General features: G+C 48.6%; 1 protein-coding gene across 1 annotated transcript in view; it reads left to right on the top strand.

Annotated features, from left to right (window-relative positions):
• Positions 1 to 19,786, top strand: part of DNAH9 (dynein axonemal heavy chain 9) — a 170,770-nt gene that overhangs the window by 40,447 nt on the left and 110,537 nt on the right. Inside the window, exons 28-38 of the mRNA XM_034067817.1 lie at positions 298 to 402; positions 3,307 to 3,464; positions 3,640 to 3,778; positions 4,506 to 4,793; positions 5,521 to 5,731; positions 8,176 to 8,303; positions 8,757 to 8,865; positions 9,514 to 9,661; positions 11,061 to 11,235; positions 15,244 to 15,417; positions 16,121 to 16,328. Coding sequence (XP_033923708.1) covers positions 298 to 402; positions 3,307 to 3,464; positions 3,640 to 3,778; positions 4,506 to 4,793; positions 5,521 to 5,731; positions 8,176 to 8,303; positions 8,757 to 8,865; positions 9,514 to 9,661; positions 11,061 to 11,235; positions 15,244 to 15,417; positions 16,121 to 16,328 — 1,843 coding nt within the window. The remainder of the gene's footprint in view (positions 1 to 297; positions 403 to 3,306; positions 3,465 to 3,639; positions 3,779 to 4,505; positions 4,794 to 5,520; positions 5,732 to 8,175; positions 8,304 to 8,756; positions 8,866 to 9,513; positions 9,662 to 11,060; positions 11,236 to 15,243; positions 15,418 to 16,120; positions 16,329 to 19,786) is intronic.

The following is a 19,786-nucleotide window of genomic DNA, read 5'->3' as shown; positions in this document are numbered from 1 at the left end:
TTCGGCCACTGCAGAAAGCTGAACTGTTGGGCCAAGTCTTGCTTTAGGTACAAGCATTTTGGGAGCCAAGGCTCACTCAGCCCAGGTAACCTTTAAATGAAAGCAGTGCACGGAGCTGTTGAGAAAGTGCAATTAGCAAATCAAGTGGCAAGAAACAGAGCTATAAATATTATAATTGACTTATGCCTGCTGGTTCCATACCCACAATAGGCTGCAAATGTAAATAAACAGGCTGGGAAATCGCATCCTTGATTCCGTTTGGGATTTCATTTGTGTCATTTTCTTTTTCTCTTCCAGTCCTGTGGGAATATTTACAAAGGCCTTTCCCAGACAGGAGCCTGGGGCTGCTTTGATGAATTTAACAGGATCTCAGTTGAGGTCCTCTCTGTGGTTGCTGTACAGGTAAGTGGAGAAAGGCTTCTGAATAAATACAAACAAGGCACAGATGTGGTGCAGCCTTTGGTGGCAGGGTAAAGATGGAAAGCGCCTGTTTCCAGTTTCAGTTCCACGTGTAGGCAGCTGAGGAGTTGCATCCCAAGAGGAAGCACCTGCATACTACAGCACTGATGAAATGTGTCATTTTTATCTCTCTCTCTGCAGTCGCAGCGTTTGTGTTGAGGTAATTCTTTACAGCATCTTCCCCCAGACCAGTGCACACTATGACTCTGTACCTGAGGAATACACTGGTGTCTGTGAAATAACTGCAGCATATAATCTCAGGGCTGCCTTGGAAGGCTGAGTAACCTTAAATCATGTAGGGAATAATTTTCATGGAGGGAAGGAGAGGTGCTTGGGGCAGACCCATGGCCAGGCTTATGGATGTTACTTATTCCCTCAGTCAGGTACGAGTTGTGTGTCATATTCAACAAGTAGGATTATATTCAAGATTAATGGTGACTTTGGGCAAGGGCCTCTAGGGACAGGCCAAGGGGAATGGCTTTAACCTGCCAGAGGGGAGACTGAGATGAGCTCTTAGGCAGAAGCTGTTCCCTGTGAGGGTGCTGAGGCGCTGGCACAGGGTGCCCAGAGAAGCTGTGGCTGCCCCATCCCTGGCAGTGTTCAAGGCCAGGTTGGACACAGGGGCTTGGAGCAAGCTGCTCCAGTGGAAGGGGTCCCTGCCTGTGGCAGGGGTTGGAGCTGGAGGAGCTTTAAGGTCCCTTCCAACAGAAACAATTTTATGAATCTGGGTGGATTTGAGGTGTCAGTGCCTCACCACCCTCACAGGAAAGAACTTCTTCCTGTTTAAGTTTAAACCCATTCCCCTTTGTCCTATCACTACAGTACCTGATGAAGAGAAATGCTGGAGAGTCTTGTTCTCTTGTGCTTATATATAATCTGTCACATTCCCACCTCCTTCCCTTCTTGCTGACCCACGAGTAAATCTGGAGGTGTTTTACACAGGTCAAAGGACTGTAGGAGGAGAGATGCTCCATGCCCTGCTCCTGTCTGCCCCAGGGATGGTGAGAAGGCACCCAGGGTAAGTGCTGTGGGTGCGAAACTCTTACAGCAGGAGCTGAAATCCTGGGGCAGCAGTGAGAGCAGGCCATGCTACTGCTTCTGGCCCTTGCTTTGAAGGAGAGCTCTGTCTGTCTGTTCTCCAGATCCAAAATCTCAGTGGTATCCTCTGGAAATGCCAGTTAATTTCAGCTGCCAGGGGAGTTTGAGCAAAGGGTGGATGCTCAACTGCACTGTCCAGACCAAGACAGCTGTTACACGAGTAGAACTGAAAGTGCTGAGCCTTGGCAGACGTCAGATTGAAGTATCCAAAGTATCTTGAGTTCTTCTCAAGAACTCGGCTGTAGCTGAGTGCAGGTTTTAGGATCCCAGTGTCTGACTAAGGTGCTGAATTCTTCCTAGACCCCCTTTGGGGTTTGGTATTGCAGAAAGAAGGATCGAGAGCCCAGAAGTATCTACACTTTTATGAATGTTTCAGTCAAAGACGTTGCTCTGAACCCCTTCATGAACTCCTTGCTCTTTTCATCTCTCTTTCACTTGTAATTGGTACCTGACGTGATGTCCCAGAGAAGCCCCAGGCAGGAGCAGGGGTTTATGTATCATTCCCTCTCAATTTCTTTTCCATCAGGATCCAGTTGAAAGTTGTCATTGGGAAAAAAAAAGTCTTTGAGGATCTTAAAATGAAAAAGGAAACTGAACAAAAGCAGCCCAGATATGACTCAACTGCTAATGATTCCCTCGCTCCTGGCTGGAGCGCAGCATCTGAAGGCAGCAGCCTGGCTGTCATTCCATCATCATGTCTCCTGGCTGCTATTAGGAGTTGTAACCATGGTGATGTTTAATTGGCTGTCTTAGTCATGCAGCTAATGTCGATATAGTTCCTTGCAGAGAAAGAATCGATTAATTGCTTAACTTTAAGATGGCAAAGAGCAGTAGGGTTAGAGGAGTGAATAGAGAATTTCTCCTTCACTGGAGTGCTGTGATATGGCTTTAATAAACTTGCTCTCCTTGGAAAGAGGGGGTTTTTGTCTTTTGCAATCAGGCAAATACAAAAGACAATACATTAGTGAGCGGAGGTGTCAGGGGAGGTCTTGTAGCTTCTTCCTTGTGGGTTTGCTTTTAAATTAAGCATCTGATGTCCCCAAGTCTTTAAAAGCAATATCAAGTGATCAGTTTACAATTGAGCTGAGGCCAAGCTTATGGGAAATGCTGCTCCTTTTCTGGGCCCAGTCAAGATCCAGAGCAGGCACAGGAGGGTTTTGGGTTGTCAATGAAGAGCAGTGATGTGTGGGGAGAGTGAATATGGGTGAAGGGAGTCAGGGACCTGCATTGTGGGGCTGTGCAGTGGGGCTGCATTTGGGTGCTGGCTGTGTTGTGGATGTTCAGCCAGTCCCGAATCTCATCTCAGGCATCCAGCCTCCTGCTGGGTTGGGAAGTTCAGAGATGATTCAGCTTTTGGTGGTGGTTTTGTTGTGAGATATGCTGAGAAGTGTCCCACAGGTGATGTCAACAGCCACGGTGAGATGTGGGCAGCTTTGGAGGCATTTACTTCTCCTCAGCTGCTCTTCCTTAGCCACGTCCATCACTGTCTTCTCAGCCAATGCTGCAAATTCTTGCAACTCCTTTGCTCTTTGGCCAGTCTCTCCAGCATTCTTTTCTGCTTTGTCAAAGTCTTATTGTGATGGGAGATTGATGCTACCGCACGGATCTCCAAACAATGTACAAAGCTTGATGTCACTAAAAAGGCAAAGCAAAGCAGGGATAAGCCCCTAAGATGGAGGCAAGTGTAAGGAAAGCAGCACTGTTGTCTTGTTCATAACACCAATACTATAACACTATCTTGGCTCCTAGGTGAAGTGTGTGCAGGATGCAATAAGGGAAAAGAAGAAATCCTTCAATTTTCTTGGAGAAGACATTAACTTAGTTCCCACAGTAGGCATTTTCATCACCATGAACCCTGGCTATGCAGGGCGAACTGAGCTACCTGAAAACTTAAAAGCTCTTTTCAGGTGAGTCCAGGTCAAGGTTTGTCACCTGTATTATAACAATGGCAGAAATTGTCTTTTGGAGCGTGCAGGCTTGACTTCATTTCCTTGGGGAGTTCACTTGTATTGGGGATTTGCAGATGGTTTCAGCCTTGTGCAACCGCTGAGCTCTGCAGGCTCTTCTTGTGTGTCTCTTTAGGCCCTGTGCAATGGTTGTGCCAGACTTCGAACTGATCTGTGAGATCATGTTGGTGGCTGAGGGATTCATCGAGGCCCGGGCACTGGCCAGGAAGTTCATCACCCTGTACCAGCTCTGCAGAGAGCTCCTGTCCAAGCAGGTGAGCCCCTTCTGTGGCTGGATGGTGCAATGAATCTGTTGATCTCCAAAATCAGCAGGAACCTGGCACTCTGCCACTCATCTCCATGGCGAAAGCTTCACAGCTGCTGTTGAACTATTGCAGCAGCTTCTGGCAGAGGAGAAAGTTTGCGATCATCAGAGCAATGACATTTTTGAACTGCTTTACTTTAAAGAGTCTGCCAGGACAAAAGCATTTGGCTGGCAGCATTAATGGGAGAGATTTTCCAATGGGCTCAAATGACACCGTGTTTGGAGTAGTATCCAGTGACCCTTTGCTTTCCAGTCTCTTGCTTCCTATTGATTCTCTTGCCTGTAAGAAGTATATGATGTCCATTCCATCTGTGAGGGAGTTCCCTGTCCTGTCAGGTAGGGTCACTTCCAGTGCAAAGCTCTAATCTGACCGATTTTCCCTTGTCATCATTTGCATAGCTCAGAGCTGGGTCCACAGAAAAGCTGAATCGGAACTCCAGGTGAAAAACCTGATCTTGTCTGGACCAGCCTGAGGCTGGGTGGAAGATGCTTGTCACAGAAGCTTTGTGCTGTGTCTTGGAGGTCTTGGTGGAAGCTGTGGTCTCCCACACAAAGCAGTCGACTGTTGAGCTGTGTTCTGGAGGGTCTTAACAGGGCAGGAATATGAAGAGTTGTACTCTCTAAGCATAAACTCATCCCTCCTTTTGTTTTCCCTCTTTGCTTTTTCTCCTGTTCAGGATCACTACGACTGGGGCTTACGTGCGATCAAGTCAGTGCTGGTTGTCGCCGGCTCCCTCAAGCGAGGTGACCCAGGGCGACCTGAAGAGCAGGTTCTGATGCGCTCGCTTCGTGACTTCAACATCCCCAAGATTGTGACTGATGATGTGCCAGTGTTCATGGGGCTCATCGGGGACCTTTTTCCTGCTCTGGATGTACCTCGGAAGCGTGACCTGAACTTTGAGTCATTGGTGAGGCAGGCGGTGCTGGACCTCCGGCTGCAGGCTGAGGATAACTTCATACTCAAAGTAAGGCCAAGTGATCTTCTGCTGTACCTACATCACCATCCATCACTTGGGTTTTCACAAAGAGGGCTCTGCACAATGTTCCCCTTGAGGCAGACTTTGATGGAGGCTGTGGATTCTGGGCTACTCAGTACAAGAAGGACAAGGAGCTACTGGACAGGGTCCAGCGGAGGCCACAAGGATGATCAGGGGTCTCAAGCATCTCTCTTATGAGGAGAGATTACATGAGCTGGGCCTGGTTAGTCCAGAGCAGAGTGAGAGGGGATTTCATCAATGCAGATCAGTATCACAAAGGCGGGTGCCAGGAGGATGGTGCCAGTGGTGCCCAGCAACAAGACAAGGAGGAATGACCGTAAACTAAAACACAACAAGTTTCACCTCAACATGAGGAAGAACTTCTTTCCACTGAGGGTGGCAGAGTCCTGGAACAGGCTACCAAGTAGAGTTGTAGAGTCTCCCTCTCTGGAGGCATCCAAAGGGGCAAACTCTTGTAGGCTGAGGGGAGTGTGGCTCCTGGAAAGCAGAGCCTCATCAGCTGTTGGCCATCAGATGTAAACAGTGCTGGAGGCTTTCACCCACTGTGATTATAGAGTAATGAGACCAAACCCAGTGTCAAATCCCTTTGTCTGTGGGTCACATCTTTCTAAAGAAGAGCCCCAGTGGGAGCAATGTTGTAGATCTGAGCTTCAGTTTAGCATCTTTGTCTAAACCTGGGGGTGTTCTTCCTCAGGTGGTGCAGCTGGAGGAGCTGCTGACGGTCCGTCACTCTGTCTTCGTGGTGGGTAATGCAGGCACGGGCAAATCTCAGGTGATGAAATCCCTCCACAAGACTTACCAGCTAATGAAGCGGCGGCCTGTCTGGACAGACCTCAACCCCAAAGCAGTCACCAATGACGAGCTTTTTGGAATCATTAACCCAGCAACCAGAGAATGGAAGGACGGTAAATAGCATTTCATGAAGGAATCTGTAGATAAAGGATGTTTTCATGACCTTCCTGAGCAGCAGCAGGATGACTGGTTCTTTGTGTGTAGGGGAGGCCCAGGCACTCATAGTTTTGTGAGAGTTTGTTGTTGAAAGGATACACAGGATGTTTTAGCATCATCAAATGGGAAGTCTAGCATAAACCTGCTTTATTTAGCTTCAAACAAGCAGGTGACATTTAGGTTGCATATAAGGCAATTCTTCCCTGTGAGGGTGCTGAGGCAGTGGCACAGGGTGCCCAGAGAAGCTGTGACTGCCCCATCCCTGGCAGTGTTCAAGGCCAGGTTGGACACAGGGGCTTGGAGCAAGCTGCTCCAGTGGAAGGTGTCCCTGCCTGTGGCAGGGGGTTGGAACCAAATGAGCCTTAAGGTCCCCTCAATACAAACCAGTGCTTCTGATTATTCTGTTGCCATAAGAGTAATTATTGTGTCTGTTAATATCAGCACTTGGCAGTTCCTGAATGGGCAAGCAGTTTTTTGGGGTTGGTTGCACTGGTGGTGGAAGAAAGTTCCCTTTTGCTCTATGGTGTTCACAGGGCCCCCCAGAGTGTGCCATCCCCAAGTTTCCATACCTGGTAGCACACCTGCAGAAGTGGTGTTTTTCCACTTACTCTTGCTGCCCAATCTCTAGCACACCAGCATTTGCCAGTCTGTTGATCCTGATTGCTCCTGAAGAAAATCAGATGAGCATTAAAAACCTGCTGAAAGATTACAGAAATCTGGAGTGGAAATGCTCAGTTGTGACTAATGGGTAAAGGCAGCTTTGATTTCTGCTTGTTCCTGCTTTGGAGGTGTGGGAGGTAAGGGAAGATGTTGCCATAAATCATCCTTGGCCAGAAGCCTGCCAGATGAGCTGCCATCCACCAGCCCTGGCCCCCACTGGAGACCTCTCCTGACCTCCTGCTTTGCTCCAGTGCCAGGGTTAATGTCTTTTTAATTGTAATTAGGGACCCTAAATCAAAGTGACAAGAGGGAGGTGGGGGATAGAGCCTGAGCTCTGCTCAGTGGCTGCAGGTCAGGGCTGCTGGTGTGGCTGAGAAGCAGGAGGGACATTCTACATGAGGTTGTCCAGTGATTTCTAGCCAAAACATTCAAAGGAGCTTATGGAGCTCCAGGCTGAGGTCTTGAGGCAGATCTTTTCTGCATGAACCATTCCTGAATAGGTTGTTTCTTGTTGTCAAAGATCAGCAAGGGAATCATCACCCCAGCCTGATGAGAGGTGATGTGTCCCCCCCGGATCAGCCCCTTCCTTTCCTCCTCTTTCATCCTGTCACTCCTTTCATTATCAGCAGTTGAAAGGGTTATACATGTTAGGTGGTTAAAGGTCCCACAAGGGAATCCTGAATGTGTTCTTTGTAGAACCAACCTCTTTTAAACCCCAAGACTGCCATGTGGTGTGGATGCACACAGTTTTCTCTCTGTTGCTGCTGTGGTGTGTATGAGGCAGCCATCAATGCTCTGAGCCAGCAGCTATTTCTGATACTGATGATGCTGGAGCAGCTTCCAAGGCATGTGTCCAATGTGTCAGGAGCTGAATGAATGCAGAGCCAGTGAAATGTGATGGACTTTTTTGGCGTCTCTCTGAATGCAATACCTGTTTCAGATGAGCTGTTCTGCATTTATTGTGCTTGGTCTTAAGTCGTAGAATGCCAGTAGCTGTTCCTGACCTGTACCCCAAAGAAACAGCTTGTCCTGAAGAGAAAAAAAGGTTTGTTTGTCACAATTCACCAAAAGAGGCTTTTTTGGTAATGTTTGCCTTTTGTTTTGTCATGAGGAGAAGCATCTCCCCAGGTATTCACAGGGAGAGGAGAGCAATAGTTTCGTGGAGTTTGCATTTGCTCTGCAGTGCTGCTGCTCTATTCCCAGCCTTCCTGCTCTTCTTAACATTCATTATTTACCCCCCTTGAGACACTGTATCCTCTCTGTCTCCTTGATTTTGCTGACAGTTTGTTCTGTCATTCAGTGTCACTCTGTGCTTGTTCTTCCCTCAATCTCTCTAAAGCCATGGCCCAGTGTTTAATGCATCTTGATTTCCCTGATAGCCTTTCAGCCACAAAAAAACATGTAGAAGAATTTCCAAGGCATATTCAGATGGTTTTCTCTGCAGTGTGTAATTCATGCCTCCTTTTGCCTCTGAGTACCTGCTCTTCAGTGTTGTCATCCCTGATGATTCTCAGTGAGAATGAAGCTGTTACATAGATCTGTGGTCATTTTCAGTGGTCGTAACTGATAATGCCAACCAGACCCAGACTGTGAGATAGTAATAGATAGGTACAGATGTAAAGAGTTTTGAATGCTTAAGAGGAAAATGTTAATTAGGGTAATTCTTAGTAATCTGCTAGAGAAAACTGTTGGAGAGATGGCAGTTTCAGTGTTCATCAGCATATTCCTGTCCCACTCCCAGGACTGTTTTCATCCATCATGCGGGAGCTGGCCAACATCACACATGATGGTCCCAAGTGGATGGTACTAGATGGAGATATTGATCCGATGTGGATTGAATCTCTTAATACTGTGATGGATGATAATAAGGTAATGAAGATAAGTCAAAGAGGGGATATTCCTTGACTGTGTGTTGTGATTCAGCCTGGGAGAAATGCAGATGTTGCAGTAACACCCCCTAAAATAATGCAATTGTGTTTCTTCAGATAGAACAAACAATAGTGCATAAAGATGATACACAAAGGAAATAGCTCAAAGCATGTTTTCATTGGAATTCCCTTTCCTGGGGAGTTGGGCTCATGAGTAGCCACAAATGTCCTGCTTGTAACTTTAGGCCCTTTAGAAATAGAGCAGGGTCATAACCCAGCACCTTTCTTCCCCACCGTGAGCGAGTGTTGTTTGTCATGGAAGAGAGAAGGATTGTTCTGTCTGTTAGAAACCACCTGTTGACAGCAGCCAAGCTTTCGAATGTAAAGTACTGAATGCTTTTCATTCCTGTTCTTGGGGGAGGAGTTTGTCTGTCTGTCTGTCTGCCACGTGCAGGTGCTGACCCTGGCAAGCAATGAGAGAATCCCTCTGAACCCAACGATGAGGCTGGTCTTTGAGATCAGCCACCTGCGCACAGCCACTCCAGCCACTGTGTCCAGAGCGGGTGAGTCCTGGCCTGAGCTTCACACTGGGGTTTTGCATGGACCAAGTAGGATCCAGTGCCTTTAACCAGTCTTTTGTTGGCCAACTTGGAAGTTCCCAGGATAGGTTCTTGAAGCATATAAACAGACTGAGGATCCTGACCCCAGATCCATATGGGAAGCTGTCATCACCTTGGAGATCTGTCCAGAGGTTTCTGACTATTGATAAGTGATCATGGCTTCAGTGTTGCCACAAAAGTGATCCTGTTGTGCAAAGCCCTGTATAGACTTGATGAGGAGAGGGACAGCCTCTATCTCAAAAAGCTCCTGATATTCTGGAGAAGTACATGAGGTATAGGAAAGGGAATGAAGATGTCCCCTAATTGTACATGTGGGGAAATGGGGCTCAGAGCAGTAACATTACTAAGGCACGACTGTGTTCTGTATTTGGGGCATGGTCAAGAAAGGTGTCCTGGTTTCCTAAGTCTCTTCACTATTAATGTTTCTGCTCAGGGTGGGGTGAGGTGTGGGGTGGGGTGTGGGTATTGCGATGCCAAGACATATTTGATGGGGTTTTAGTAGTGTGAAAGTAGCTGAGAAATTCTGCTGGAGAAAGGGAATAGTTGCTTCTCTGTCCTTATTGTATATTCTCTCTTACCTTGGGCCTGAAGGCATCCTGTACATCAACCCATCAGATCTGGGCTGGAATCCCCCAGTGAGCAGCTGGATTGACAGGAGGGAGATCCAGTCTGAGAGAGCCAACCTGACAATTCTGTTTGATAAGTACCTGCCAACGTGCCTGGACACCCTCAGGACAAGGTACCATTGAGGACTAGCTCTGCTGGCAAGGACAAGAGGACACAGCTGTGCTGTGCTGCACATGGCATGGGTGACTGGTTTCCTCCTTGACCTTGAGAGCCCTCTGGTTTAAGCTCAGAGAAACAATGGGCCCTGGTGCTCCCTTAGCTTGAGTTAGCTTCATAGTGGTTCCCACAGAGAAGTTGTTCTTGCTTATCATTGTGTGAGACAGCTCTCCTATACTATGGGGGGGACTGGCCAAAGTAGAGTCCCAACAAATTGAAGTAAGGGGTCTTTTACTATCCTCTGCTGCTTCCCATAGTTATACCTTCATTAAAAAACCCCCATAGAATCACAGAATGGTTTAAGTTGGAAAAGACCTTAAGTTCCAATCCCCCTGCCATGGGCAGGGACAGTACACACTAAACCATGTCACCCAAGACTCCATCCAACCTAGCCTTGAACACTGCCAGGGACAGGGCATTCACAACTTCCTTGGGCAACCTGTTTCAGGGCCTCAGCACCCTCACAGTAAAGAACTTCTTCCTTATATCTAACCTAAACTTCCCCTGTTTAAGTTTAAACCCATTCCCCTTTGTCCTGTTGCTCCAGTCCCTGATGAAGAGTCCCTCTCCAGTATCCTTGTAGCCCCCTTCAGACACTGGAAGCTGCTCTGAGGTCTCCACGCAGCTTCTCTTCTCCAGGCTGAGCAGCCCCAATGTTCTCAGCATATCTCTGTATGTGAGGTGCAGTTGAGCATGGGAGTTTTCAGCCACAATGTGTCAGAAGGAGCTGCATTAGTGATAGCAGTGGGCTTTTGAAGTAGGAGCTGCTCTCTGAGCGACCAAGCTGGTTATAGCTGTTGGCAGCAGAGTTCATGAGACATTTCCCACTCCATTTGCTAACCATTGTGTCAGACCGTGATGTGCACAGGATTAGCTGCAGGCAGCCCTGAGCAGGGTGTTTTGGTAGCTAGCTTAATTCAGAAATTGTAGAAGCAACCTTTCCAATAGCTGTCATTACTTTATGGAGGACTTGAGTGCTGCTGCAGTATTAGTTTGGAATTCTGTAAGTGGAGCTTAAATGAATGTAAAATGGCAAGATGAAAGGTTTTATGTGATGACTCCTCTATTTGACCGCGTTTGAAGTGCTTGCGCACGCAGGAAATCACAGCCTTTAGCTTCCATTTTACTTCTTTCAAGAGGATCAAAGTTTTAAAATGCTTCAAACTTCTGATTACTGTTATTACTTGTGTATGTGCCGGGGCCAGTGGGTCTGCGGGAGAGGAGGGCTGTTCTCTCTCCTGCTGTACCAGGGAGCAAGACACACACTGCTGACAAGTAAAGTGCTTTGAAAAAGCATTTCCAGCCTTGCCTGCCTGGGTTCTGAATAACTGCAGCTGGACATTGCCATCCCTTAGGTTTAAGAAGATTATTCCCATTCCTGAGCAGAGTATGGTTCAGATGTTGTGCTACCTCCTGGAGTGCCTGCTGACGGAGGAGAACACACCTCCTGACTGTCCCAAGGAGCTCTATGAACTTTACTTTGTCTTTGCTGCTGTCTGGGCTTTTGGTGGATCAATGTTTCAAGACCAGGTAAGAAGGAAAATGCCACTTCAGCATCTTTTATGCAGGCCTTTTACATAGTGCTGTTTTCCTGGGGGTCTCATGTAGGTGACAATAAGTTAGAAACCTGAATGCAACAGCTTCTTTTTGTAAAAGACCTCAGGGGGGAGAAGGGCTGAGGGGTCAAGTGATAAAGGCAGAGGGATGTTTGATTATCATAGAATTCCAGACTGGTTTGGGCTGGAAAGGACCTTAAGATTATCCAGTTCCAACCCCTGCCCCAGGCAGCGACACCTTCCACTAGACCAGGTTGTTCCAAGCCCCTGTGTCCAACCTGGCCTTGAGCACTGCCAGGGATGGGGCAGCCACAGCTTCTCTGGGCACCCTGTGCCAGTGCCTCAGCACCCTCACAGGGAAGAACTTCTGCCTTAGATCTAACCTGAATTCCCCGTTTCAGTTTGAACCCATCAGCCCTTGTCCTATCACTACAGTCCCTGATGAAGGTCCCTCTCCAGCAACCTTGCACCCCCTTTCAGACACTGGAAGCTGCTCTGAGATCTCCACGCAGCTTCTCTTCTCCAGGCTGAACAGCCCTAACTTTCTCAGCCTGTCTTTGTATGGAGGTGCTCCACCCCCCTTATCATCTGTGTGGCCCCAGTTTAATTTACAGAGGCCTGTGGATGTGCATAATGGGATCAAATTAAGACTGACTTATCAGGTGGATATATCAGTGGAGCAGTCTTCCATCCCTCTGACTGTGCAGGTAGATGTTGAGCTACAAAACCAGTCAGTGCTTTGTCACATGTTGAGGTTGGTGGCTGTAGGTTCTCAGCTTGAACTCCCTCTGGCAGCCTGCTGTTAGGGGTCTGTGCCATGAGCTGCTGGGCTCAGTCAAGCTCTTGGTGGATGGATGCCCATACCCATGACTGTTGTGCTGCAGGGCACAATCTGGAGAGCAAGATCTTTTTGGACCAGGAGGATTAATCAGGCTGTGGTTCACTAGTGGCATCTCTGGTGTTCAAACTACACTCGTGTCTGAGATGCAGAGGAAGACAGGGCACTACTCTCCATGCTGCTTCCCACAGTGCATCTGTCCTGTGGATTTACTGCTGCTGTCAGGCTCTGAGTCCACCAGCTCGCATTAGACAAGGGGGGTGGGGAGGTGATCTCTTGCATTATGATGTTGTTAGAAGACAGTTTTCTCAAGGTCAGCATTTGGTACTGAACATTTTCAGCCGCCTTTCAGGTCCTTGTCCTTAAAACATGGGAGAAGTGGAGACATCTCCAGCCAGGCTGAAACACAGCTGCTTGGTGGGAGCTGTAGCATGTGAACGGCAGCAACCTCGGGAAGGGTATTCTCCAGACTTGCCTGGGAAAAGCAGAGTCAGAGCTTTCTAAGAGCACATGGAGCATGTGAAGACCCACTTTTTGAGTAGCAGGTTTTCAGGAAGTAGCACAGGGCTGTGTGAGTAGCTGCAAAGTCTGCAGGTTGAAGTACATTTAGCATCTTCTGGAGCTGCTCACATGTTCTGCTCAGTCCCTGCTGGGAACCTGTTGGGTGGTAGCATCTCCTGGTCAGAGGACACCTTGTCCCCAGGTTTAAAGCATGTAATCCTGACGTGTGGGTCTGCTGTGTGACAGGACACTGCTGTTGAGGGCTCAGAGATCCATATCTGCTCTCTAATGGGCTTGTGTTAAGCTCTGTGTTGTCTGAAAGTGTGTGGGGCTCTCCATGGACCTGACAGCAGAGATCCTTTCCCAGCTCAGGTGGAGGCACTGCCCTTCTCAGGGGCTGCACAAGTGCTCACTGGGATCTGTGTGTTTCCATGTGCCTCAGTGCACCAGCAGCATGTGCTGGGCTCCATGCATGCTTCAAGCTAAGGAGCAGATGTTTGGGAAGTGATAACAACACAGGTCAAGCTCAGCCATCCTGCCTCATGCCTGTTGAATGACCAGTGTAAGACCAACTTTCTCGGTCCCTGTGGAAGACTTAACCCTCCATTTCCTCTGTGCCAGATAGGAAATGCTCAGCCTTAGTGTCGTCAGTGCAGGGTGACATAAAGACAACCCAGTGAAGCCTGGGGAGCACTGCTTGTCCTTGCTTCAGCAGTACAACCTGCTGTCTCATAGTGGGAGCTCCTAGCTCCTTCAGCAAGTTGGCTGGAGCACGGTTGTGTGGCAGCTGAGCACCGTGCTCCTTGAGCCACAGCAGAGGCAGTCATAGAGTCACAGGAACAAGCAGGTTGGAAAAGACCTTTAAGATCATCAAATCCAACCATTCCCCAGCACTGCCAAGGCCACCACTAAATCCCTGGCACCTCAGGCTCTGCCTGGCTCCCTGGGGAGGAACAGCACGGACACATGTGCTGGGATTGTGCTGCGGGGGCACAGCATCCCTCTGAGAGCTTTGTCTTGGAGGCTGGACTCTGCGTTGCTGCTTGTGATGCTCTGTAAATGTCAGGAGTGTGAGTGTGAGGATGCAGCAGCCGGAGCGAGGGGAAGCCTGATGAAAAATGATCCAATATAAAATCTGTTTATTGCTCTCCATTGAAGGTGCCCTTCGTGCTGACCTTTTGCTGCCGAAATGTCAGGAGAAACAGTCTGGAAGGCTTCCCGCTACTCCGTGCTTGTTGGTGGGGAGTGGGGGCCCCTGGATAAAACCAGATGATAGATTTGCCATTTCCAGCCTCTGAAATTAGCAGAAATCCATATGGGCTTTGTATTAAAGAAGCAGCTTGAGTTCAGCACTGCTCTGGCAATAGAGCTGGGGCTGGAGCAGCTCCACTGAACTTCTCAGCTGGGGGGGGTGGGCAGCCCCTCACAATGCAGCTGGAGGCAGTTTGCCTCTGCAGGGGTAAAGGCACCCTTGTGAGAAAGCTTTTAGCAGTGCTGCACATCCCTCCCCACCGCGGGCTGCTCTGCTGCTGGCACCGAGCAGTCAGAACAACAGAAGGGAGGATAACAGTTACTCTGCTTCTCTGAACAGCACGGGACTGCAAAAGCATGAGTATCAGTAACGTGATTTCTCAGATCCTCTGGTCTCATGGTGGCTGGTGGCCCAGGAGGCTTTAGAGAGGCCATTTGGTTCAGCTCAGCTTCTAATCCACATTTCCTGTTGGAGGCCGAGCAGTCTATGGGCAAAGTGTTGGTGGCTTGGGAAAGCACATTGAATGGCTATGGGGAAGAGAGACCTGCAGATGCCCTAGGCACTGTTAGAACAGCACAGGATGTATTTCACAGCTGTCTTTCTAACAGCACTTTCCCCCTCTTTCTCTCACCCCTTCTCCCCAGGCAGGAGTCTGTAGTCCCCACTGTCTGCATGGGAAGGTGCTCAGGCTGAGTGACAGGCCCAGTGTCATACAGGAGACCTGGGGCAGGGGACTAAGCACATTTTGCAAGTCCTGGCCCAGCATCGAGAGCAGAACTGACCCCCCAGCTTTTAAAAAATAGTCAGGTGCTCAAAAATCTCCATGGATGGGAAGATACAGTGGGGACACACAAAGAAGTGCTGATGCGACACAAAGGGGCATGGTCCCTCTCTGATGCTTTGGTACATTGGTGTCTCCAATCTGGCTTTTTCTAAACATTATGGCCTGAAAAGAGGCCAGAAGACAAAACCTAAGTATTAATAGAGGGGTGTGATTTATGAGGAAAGGCTTTAGTATGCATGCTTTGGTTACCCATGACCACAGATGTAGATGGATGTTGAGTCTTTGTCTGTCAGAAGAAGCAGAATCAATCAAGGGATCTGTTTAGTCATGGGCACGTATTTCTCTTTTTCAGATTGATCCATCTATCTAATCTCAGACATACCAAGAGTGATCAACACCGAGGATGAATTATTTAGGGGAATAAATAGGAGTGATGAGAAGGAATGAAGAAGATGAAAAATTAGGCTTAATAATAGGAAAAGGGATAAGATCGTTATGGAATGGAATGTATTTAAGAACTAATCCTTGCTCTCAAGCAATCCTGCTGTTCTCCAGCACTAATGAATTTCTCCAGATTAGCATATTTTCTCCACTTACTCTCTTGCAGCTCGTGGACCACAGAGTGGAGTTCAGCAAGTGGTGGGTGGCAGAATTCAAGACCATCAAGTTTCCTTCCCAGGGCACAGTCTTTGACTTTTACATTGAGCCAGAAACTAAGAAGTTTGAGCCTTGGTCTAAACTTATTCCCCCGTTTGAATTTGATCCAGAAATGCCACTACAGGTACGTGAACCTCATGTGTGTTTGGTCTGGGAGGAGTACATGTGTTTTAGTATGTGGGCATTTCAGTGAAGTCCCACTCAAGCACTTCATAATAAGGATGGCTTCTTTATGAGGTAAAACCAAATTACCCAGCTTTTTCTACAGTGCTTTGACTGTGAAGATACATCCTCCATCCATCTTCCAAATATGAGTGATGTATGTGAGGGGCAGGCGCAAAGCCACCCAGTGACCCTGGAGCTGGTGTGCCCAGGGTGTAGGATGGGGGGAATTTGTCCTTCAGAGAGAAGCAGGATGTGAGACAGTATAGTGATAAAGCCCCTGAGACACCATGTCATCATTCTGCATGGCTGAAAATAGAGCTGGTTTTGTGATCTGGACACAAAATGAGCCTTTCTGCAGGCAGTGAATTGTGTTTGCCAGCTCTGCTTTACTTTGCTTTTACAAGTGCCACAGTGAGGAGCTGGCTGCTAGAAATTGTTCCCATTTTAGAAACGTGTGTTTGTGGGGGGATGCAGGTGCTGCTCTGGCAGCCAGCTCCCAGGGTTCCCTCTGTACAGTTTGGTTTTAACTCTTCTTGCTGCAGTCTAGAAACTGGGGCCACCTCCCTCACTCCTGGCTTCCCTAGTTTGGCTTCTCCCCAGAAGGTGGCTATGGGGTTGTGGCAGGGATGTGGATGCTCATCTGCTTGTTCTGCCCCTCTCAGGCTTGCCTGGTGCCCACCACTGAGACAGTCCGTGTGCGGTACTTCATGGACCGGCTCCTGGAGCGCCGGCGCCCAGTGATGCTGGTGGGCAATGCTGGCACAGGCAAGTCTGTGCTGGTAGGGGACAAGCTGTCCTCACTGGACCCAGATGCCTATATGGTGAAGAAGGTCCCGTTTAACTACTACACCACCTCTGCCATGCTGCAAGGTAAGGAGGTGGCTGAGTCACAGGACTTATGTCTGTGACTCAGGTAGAATTCCCAGGGTATCCTTCCCAACAGGGGAAGGCCCATGGGAGAGCTGCTTCTGTTGTCTATGGGCACTGCATTGACACCCACAGAGCCTTAAAACCCACTGTGATACCCTCAGGTCAGCAGACCCCTGGTTTTGTGGAAGGTAATGTTTTTCATCGTAAGGATTTGAGTGCTGAACACCATGACTCCAGCTCAGAGCTGTGCCAAAGCACACACTTAAATCTGCTGCGGTTTTGTACAGCACACAGTACTTGACTTGAGGTGTGTCTTTAAGATGCTTGAATTTAAGCCCATGTTGAATAGGATGAGTTTCTTGGCTGAGATCTAAACTGTCCTCAGGGTGAAATGGCGGGAATTACATCCCAATTACCAGTGAGGATAGTGCTAATGGATATGTGCAGCCTGTAACCCAGGCCTGCCAGTTCCTGGTGCTGTCCTTGGTTTCCTGCCACAGCCTATCATGGTCCTGTGAAGTCCTCCATCCCCAGGGGCACATGACTTGCTGCCCTGTGGGGCTCAGAGCCCCAGGGAATTGCTGCCCCTGGGGAAGTCTATAAGAACATCACTGATGAGGGTTTGACACGTCAGTGAAAGATGAGGTTTAAGACCAAGATAAGGTCCCTTCTGTTGTGTGTTCTCTTCAGAGCTGAAAAGAAAGGAGGGAATTATTGAAAAGTGGCTCACTTTGGAATGTTTTTTCACTTTGAGTTGACCTAAAGAGAGATAAAATACTTTGTTTACATGTGTTTATTAACCAGGAATAATGTCCTGAAGTCCTTTTACTTCCCCAGCCCCATAGGGGACCACAGAGAAGCTGTGGCTGCCCCATCCCTGGCAGTGTTCAAGGCCACGTTGGACACAGGGGCTTGGAGCAAGCTGGAGGGTGTTGGAGCTGGATGTCCTGTTTGAGTTTTAACGTCCTCTGGGGCTGACCCACTTCTAGACAGGTGACAGCCCATGCTCAGCCCATGATGTGTAACCTGGGGCCATGCTGTGGGGCAGGTTTGAAGGGTTTCTGGTCTTGCTGGTGCCCACCCTCCCAGGCTCTGCTGCCCATCTCTATCAGCCTATGGGATGGTGCCTGTGTGGATGCAGATTATTTGGGTTACATGTCCTTCAAGCAAAAAACTTGGGTAAAATCTCACCTTTGGGCCAGTCCTGCTGCCTTGATTGAGTGGTGTGATGGTTATAGCCTTCCTTTCCCCCTCCCAGGTGTCCCTTCTGTCTCCCTCCCTGTGTGAGGTCTTGGAGCTGTCTGTCTGCCCACCCAGCTGCCTGGGTGGTGGAACGTGCCCTCATTTATCTCCATCAGGGTGGGTGAGTGTGTGAAGATGTTGAGATTGATGCCAGCAGCCCTGGCAGCACATTCCTGTTTACTCTAGCTGTGAGTGATGGGCTGAGATGGCGACTTTCTTCCTCTGCAGAGGGGAGCAAGTCATCTTGTGTGGGGATGAAGATGTGGCTGTGAGATTTGCATTGGGAAGCATGATTTATACTGCTTGGCCTGGTGCCCTGCTGCTCGTTTTTTAGAGTTAATTTGTCCCTTTCTGTGTGGCTTGTCACTTGGTATTTCTCCCCAGCAGCACCTCTTTAAATGTGTAAAACATGGATACCAAGTAGGTTTGCATTTCTTTCTTTTTTTCCATTAAAAAGCTCCTAGTTTCCTAGACAAGGTGGCTGTTGGTGTAGGGATTTGTAAGGTGCAGAGCGTGAATCTTTCACTGTAAGCACAGGTATGTGGTTCACATCATCCTCGTGGTGCCTGTGGTGACAGCATTGCCATCTGCAGAGGAGTTTTAACCAGGCACACTCTGCCCAAGCCTGGGGCCAGCTGGGGGCTTTTCTTCGGTGTTTTGTGACTGAATTGCCCTTTGTGTGGCATTTGGTGCAATCAGAGCCAGTTGCCCTAGAAGACCTCCAGCCGGCTGCTCTCCCTCTTCATGCCCTCTTGGACCTTTGCTCCTCCATCATATGTAGCCCTGGCTTCTGTCATTCAGTACCTTCTACTCCAGATCTAACTTGAGAAAACTACCGGAGATGTTGTGTGGTTTGGGTGTTGGGTTTTTTCCCCTCTCTTGACCAGGACCCAGCAGTCAAGAGGAGCCACACTCCCTAAGTCCCATTTGCAGTGACTCTTTCCGTGCTGATTTGAGTGTGTCAGGTTCTCAGAGGCAGAGACATGGACCCTTTATTAATACTGTGAGATACAGCTCTGAATTAAAATGCAACTTTCCCAACCATGTCACTTGATCCCCAGTAATTGCATTTCAGTGTGATGAATCTCCTGCATCCTTATTTAACCTCAGAAAGGGCTGATTTTCTATGTTAATGAAGGCCTCATTAAATTGAGATTAAATGCTTATTTGAAACACTTAATTTAACTTGCTACCAGAAACCTCAAATATTGTGGGTTTACAGAAGGGGGAGAGAGGCTGCACTGAGGGAAGATCCATCATTCCCTTCCTGAGCACAATTCATGCCTTTGTGCAGCAGCGCTCCACGACAAGAAATCAGCTCAGTTTTGAGGAGTGGGAAAGACAAGCTGTCTGCAGTGCACTGGAGCAGTGAAAAGTGCTGTGGTCTGAAGAAAACCCAGCGTAGAATCATTCCTTAACAGATTTTGCCCATAATAAGGAATGCCTTAAGTGTATGTTTTCACAAGGTGATTTGAATAAGAATTCCCAGTCCCATTTATGTTTGCCAGTCTTCCCTAACAACAAAGAATTGCTCCTTCGTGTACCTTAATAGAATCATAGAATTGTGGAATAGTTTGGGATGAAGGGGCCTTAAAGCTCATCCAGCTCCAACCCCTGCCACAGGCAGGGACCCCTTCCACTGGAGCAGCTGCTCCAAGCCCCTGTGTCCAACCTGGCCTTGAGCACTGCCAGGGATGGGGCAGCCACAGCTTCTCTGGGCACCCTGTGCCAGTGCCTCAGCACCCTCACAGGGAAGAACTTCTGCCTTAGATCTAACCTGAATTCCCCGTTTCAGTTTGAACCCATCAGCCCTTGTCCTATCACTACAGTCCCTGATGAAGGTCCCTCTCCAGCAACCTTGCACCCCCTTTCAGACACTGGAAGCTGCTCTGAGATCTCCACGCAGCTTCTCTTCTCCAGGCTGAACAGCCCTAACTTTCTTAGCCTGTCTTTGTATGGAGGTGCTCCACCCCCCTTATCATCTGTGTGGCCCCAGGTTAATTTATAGAGGCCTGTGGATATGCATATAGAGGCCTGTGGATATTCCCCTCACAGGGAAGAGCTTCTGCCTTATAACCTGAACTCCCCTGTTTCAGTTTGAACCCATCACCCCTTGTCCTGTCACTTAGAACAGTGTAAATGAAATTCTGCCTCCATCTCCAGCAGAGCACTGAGCCCCTGGGCAGTGAGGATGCTCCAAGTGAGCACACAGCAGA

The sequence above is a fragment of the Melopsittacus undulatus genome, chromosome 11, assembly GCF_012275295.1.
Source record: "Melopsittacus undulatus isolate bMelUnd1 chromosome 11, bMelUnd1.mat.Z, whole genome shotgun sequence".
Classification (NCBI taxonomy): Eukaryota; Metazoa; Chordata; class Aves; order Psittaciformes; family Psittaculidae; genus Melopsittacus; species Melopsittacus undulatus.
This window is presented reverse-complemented; position numbering and strand designations above follow the sequence as displayed.